The 4,972-nt window shown below is 37.7% G+C and overlaps 1 protein-coding gene across 1 annotated transcript; it reads right to left on the minus strand.

Annotated features, from left to right (window-relative positions):
* Nucleotides 1-639: 639 nt before the first annotated feature.
* nr0b1 (nuclear receptor subfamily 0, group B, member 1) lies at nt 640-4,732 on the minus strand. Its single transcript, XM_079483318.1, has 2 exons — nt 4,079-4,732; nt 640-3,534 (listed from the first exon to the last, which is right to left on the minus strand). Exons 1-2 carry the CDS (start codon nt 4,626-4,628, stop codon nt 3,293-3,295), a joined length of 792 nt encoding a protein of 263 aa, XP_079339444.1. The 5' UTR covers nt 4,629-4,732; the 3' UTR covers nt 640-3,292.
* Between the last annotated feature and the right edge of the window lie 240 nt (nt 4,733-4,972).

Consider the following 4,972-nt stretch of genomic DNA (forward strand, 5'->3'; position numbering starts at 1 on the left):
CCCATACATTTATGCAATGTCTGTTTAGCCTTCTCCTTCCACTCATTAGTGCACTAATTAGGTTACTGATTACAGCACAGCTTCATGACCTTCTTCAGTTAAAGCAGGAAAACGCATGCTTGACAACCATCGCACGACAAATTGGACCCTACATCTTATCAATAACAAAAGTTAAAGAGCGCCTGGAATACAGGTTGTTTTAAAATTGTGCTGTTCACATATTTGTAATTGTATAATTGTATTTTAACAGGCATCTTTATCATGTTAAGTTATAAATTTATATTGTTGTATGCACACAGGTTTCAAAAGCCATACAGTCCTGAGGATGATTGCATGGATACCTGAAGTTAAAAAAAAGAGCATTGACTACTGCTGGCAAAGATAGACGCAAAATAATTTTGAGACCTCCTGCCGCAAAGAGATGTCACTATAGGTCTGCATGGTTGGACAATGATAAACATTGACAGCAAACATGGAATGTGCCGGCACATGAATTTGGGGCAAGGAGTATCTGAAAAGGATCTGGATCGTGTTAAAGGGTTAGTGCACCCCTATGTCATTTCAAGCCTGTATGACTTTCGTTTTTCTGCATAACAAAAATTATATTTCAAAGAAATGGCTCATAAACTAGGTTATTTTAGATACAAGTGCTTTTATTTGGATTATTTACTGTAGAGAGTACATTGTAAATAAAAGTATTTTATATGGTGTGTGTGTTTTACTTAAACACTGGTATGGGTGATGAATATGAACATCCTCAGTGAGAACAAACAAATCATAACTAGTACTGTGAATCAGAGCTGAAACTATTTCATGTCAACCCTGATTTTAGCACATTTGATGCCAACTTTAGAACTATTCTGTTGCCAGTAAACAGTGCAGCTGTCACGATCTCGGGGAGAGATCTCAGGGGAGAACCCAAATGCAGGCAGACACAGGGATGAAGGGGTTAACAAGGGATTTAATGTATAAAAACAGGAACAAAACAAAAGCCCACAATGGGGTAAAAGAACATACAAGAACTGGAGGAGGAGGACTTAACTAAACTAACAAGGATTTAACAACACTAGACTAACCAATAACTAAAACTCACTTCAACTCAGGCTCATGGAATGTCTCAAAGATATGATGCACTCACAGGCATGAGATACAGACACATGAATGCAAAACAAACAAGCCCAAGACAATAGGGCATTATATAGGGAGACTAACAAAGGAGATAACAATGGGCAGATGTGGGTAATGAGACACAGGAGGAAAGCTATACTAGGACCGAGAGGGGCGGGGCCAAATGACGAGACTGGAGAGAACGCATATTATGTCCTGATTGACAATATGTTTCTCTCCACATAAAACACGTGGGTCTGTCATGATTCTGAAAATCAAGACACGAGAAGGCAGAATCATGACAGTAGCTTGTGTACACGCTCAAATTTGTGATTGTCAAGATAACAAATTCATATTTGTAGTACTTTTACAGATATGACATATTATAGAAAATCTGCTATAGTTTACTTTTTCAAAATCAGCCAAAGGTGCAGAGGGTGCCATATTTTTATTGCCTCCTATTGACAAATCCATTTATTGTTTCCTTAATCTTCTCTGTAAGTCACTTTGGATAAAAGCATCTGCTAAATGCCTGAATGTAAATGTTCTTTGTGCAGTTTTATACTGTATTGTGTTGCATGACCATCTTCACTCTTTTATTTTGTATATTCTTATAAACACTAAGCTGTCACATTATTCTTGAATCCCAATAAGAGGTATTAGTAACAGTGTTTTAGATTGATCTCACCAGTGTCTAAGACGATGTTGTAGTGCGAGTGTTTTTGAGGGATTGTGTGTCGTCTATCAGTAAGTTTGAACAACTTTGAGTGAAAAGCTTAATTGTGACCTAAAAATAGGATGTTGAGTGAATGAATTTGTGTTTAGAGTTTTGAGAAAAGCCGGCATAATTTCAGGAAATGTGTAGTAATCGAGAAAAACTGTAACAGGCTAAACTTTTCTACTTCTGTCAGATAAGCAATGAGATTGTACATATCACAAGTGGGGTGGGCTTGTCATGATACTACTCCATCTACTGATTATGGCTGTAAACAGCTGAAAAGAAGGACATGGTTATACAGTATTCATTGGAATTTTTAAATATTTTTAGCAAAAGGGCTTGTATGAGTTTGTACGATGTGAGCCATACAAAATGATTAGGAAAAACAACAGTAATGAAGCCCACCCCTTAACTTAATGATCACGGTAAGAAAGCAGATAACACTGCAACGTACAACTGACATCGTACAAATTACAGCAATACGAAATAGCCATCTTGTAAATTAGATCGCTTGTGCTGGAATATCTGTTGCAGATGATAAGAAACGACATCACCTTGACCCCCATGAATCAGAAATGCATTAAGAATAAACCATTTGATGAAAGAATACAATGGGGATAAATGAATTCAAGCCTCTGTCTCAAAAGTCATATATCATCTCGCCCCACTTTTTTCAAGGCCTTTGTAAATACACACAAACCCTACTGCCACTAGCCGAGGTTAATTTCTCTCTCCATGTCAGAAATATTGTCACCAATAATGTGTTCCTTATTATTAACTTTTATTTTCATTACTGTATTCTATTTGTGCTTTGAACTGTAATCGCACTGACATTTGTTTATCGAAATATGTTATTATGATGCAAAAAATACATAACTGTCTATTATGTTGTGGGAAATCATTAAGGACTGTTCCCACTGTTCCACAATATCATTGCATAAGGTGACAAAAATGTACAATGATTTGTAATATTTAAATATCGGTAACACTTTATAATAACTTTCAGTATACCCTAACATTCATTATTACATGGTTAACATATAAGTTTATATCCATTGTGTTAGAAATCGAATAGTTCGAAATTTAAAGAAACGTTGTGATAATATATTAAGATTTTATATTTACATTAAATACACATTGCGTTGTAAACATTATACTCTACACATTCATTTCGGTTATAGACTGTTATTGTAAAGTGTCACCCATGAAATAAACATTCATCAGAAGGCTGCACGATGTCACACGGTAAAGCAAATAAACAAGCAAACCACAAGTAAACAAACAAACAAACAAACAAACAAACTTAAGTAAACAAAGTTCTTTCCCCAAAATGGAAAAACGTCATCATCAACTTTGGATTCAGCGATGAGTTCAAATCAGAAGGCAAAGAGAGAGATCTTATAGAACGTACAAAAATAGCATGTGTAAAATATCAGTCCTTTTCAAAGTCTGTCCACTGTTGCCGTTTTATTTTCCGTAAAACATCTCCAGAAGAAGTTCCTCCATGTTCACTGCTCCGATGACCGGTTTGAAGAACAAACCGGCCACCACGTTGGCGTTGATGGATCTGAGCATGGAGAGCGCGAGGAAGAGTTTAGCGAATCTCGCGCTGTCTCCTCGGTGAATCATCTTCACGTATTCATTGAGCGCCTGGTTCGCCTCGCTCTGCAGAGCCTGGATGTAATGCTGACACTTCAGCCCTGCAACGTCTGGAAGAGAAAGAGAGACAGAAAAAAACTTAGGATCTGATTAAGAAAAGTTTAATGGTGAAAACACCATTAAACAAACACACTTTTATCATTTCATTATACAGTTTTTAATATTACAAAACACTTTTTGATTCATTTGATATTCAGAGATCTGAGCAAAAATGTGATAATGTCTTTATTGTAAAAATGTCATATTAGACTGTAACCGTGTTTACAAATTGACATTATTTATATACATATTTATTCGAAGAAGAAACAAGCCTATTTTAAAATTACGACTTGATATGTTTATTATGAAAATCACAATGCTACCCGTTAACATTAACAAAGCACCATTATTATTTATAAATACCAATATGATTAGGCTATAGGCTATTCATGTTTTAGAGAAACTTGTTCTGTTTAACAATGAGCTAATTTTAACAAATAAAACGTATTATTATTAATTTCGAAATGATGTAGGCCTAATAACTATTTTAAAGTGAATATAAATTGTGTAGTCATGAGCTGTCATCCTTCAGGTAGGACTAAAAGCATGACTTACCTGGGTTGAACAGTATCGCTCCTTTCAGATACGCGTACTCCTTCGTACTTATATCAAGTCCCCAACATTTCCTCATAAACATTTTAATACCCTGCACATCTGTCAACGCCACCCCGCCATTACTCTGGTTCTCCTGCTTGTCCTGTCCGCTTGTTAAAATCCGCTGTAACATACTCGGTTCTGGCGTCTCCGAGGTCTCAAAATCAATCCTGTCCTGCGCCATCCCGAGCACCAGCAGGGGCGCCCAGCCGCTGCGCACCAGCGTGTGCTGGTCTTCCACGGGCAGCTCCCGAAAACACGGTACGTTCTTCACGAACTTCAGGGTCTTCACCAAAACCGCGGAGGCTGCTTTGCATGTGGTTTGAGGGAAGCGCAGAGAGACCTTCCTCTTGGATCCGCACGCGCAAGCGCGCATGGAGACGGCGAGCCTCGGGGTCCTCGGCTGGTTCCCAATTTGCGCAGACTGACTGTCGTTCTTTAAAATGCTGTACAAAATGCTGTTTTGTCTTCTTTCGCCGCTGCAGTGACAGCTGCTGTCAAAGTAAGCCATGCTGTTGGTGCTGTGGAGAGTTGTGTTTCGTTGATGAAACCGGGATGAGCTTTACGCGTGGAGATGTCCATGCAAGGCGGAGATCCGTGTGTTGTCATCCACTCAAATGGCAAATAGTTTAGAGTTTTTGAAGTGCACTGGACGCCTCCCACTGTTTGTTTTTTGCTGATAAGCACAAAGGGGGCGCTTCAGGTCAATTTACGTACAGTATTCATTTAGCAGAAACTTTTATACAAATTGACCTGAAATGAAAGAGCAATTCACTTTTATATTTTTAAAGTCATGCATTACATACTAATACTAGTAAGTATTTTATAGTCACATACTCACGTAATACTAATATT

The sequence above is a fragment of the Barbatula barbatula genome (genome assembly GCF_947034865.1).
Source record: "Barbatula barbatula genome assembly, chromosome: 20".
Taxonomy (NCBI): domain Eukaryota; kingdom Metazoa; phylum Chordata; class Actinopteri; order Cypriniformes; family Nemacheilidae; genus Barbatula; species Barbatula barbatula.

Excerpts from the sequence above, each read along its gene's own strand:
- nr0b1 (XM_079483318.1), bottom strand. The coding sequence starts at position 4,628 with ATGGCTTACTTTGACAGCAGCTGTCACTGCAGCGGCGAAAGAAGACAA. Across the intron at positions 3,535-4,078 it reads AGCGATACTGTTCAACCCAG|ACGTTGCAGGGCTGAAGTGT; the intron begins GTAAGTCATGCT and ends TTTCTCTTCCAG.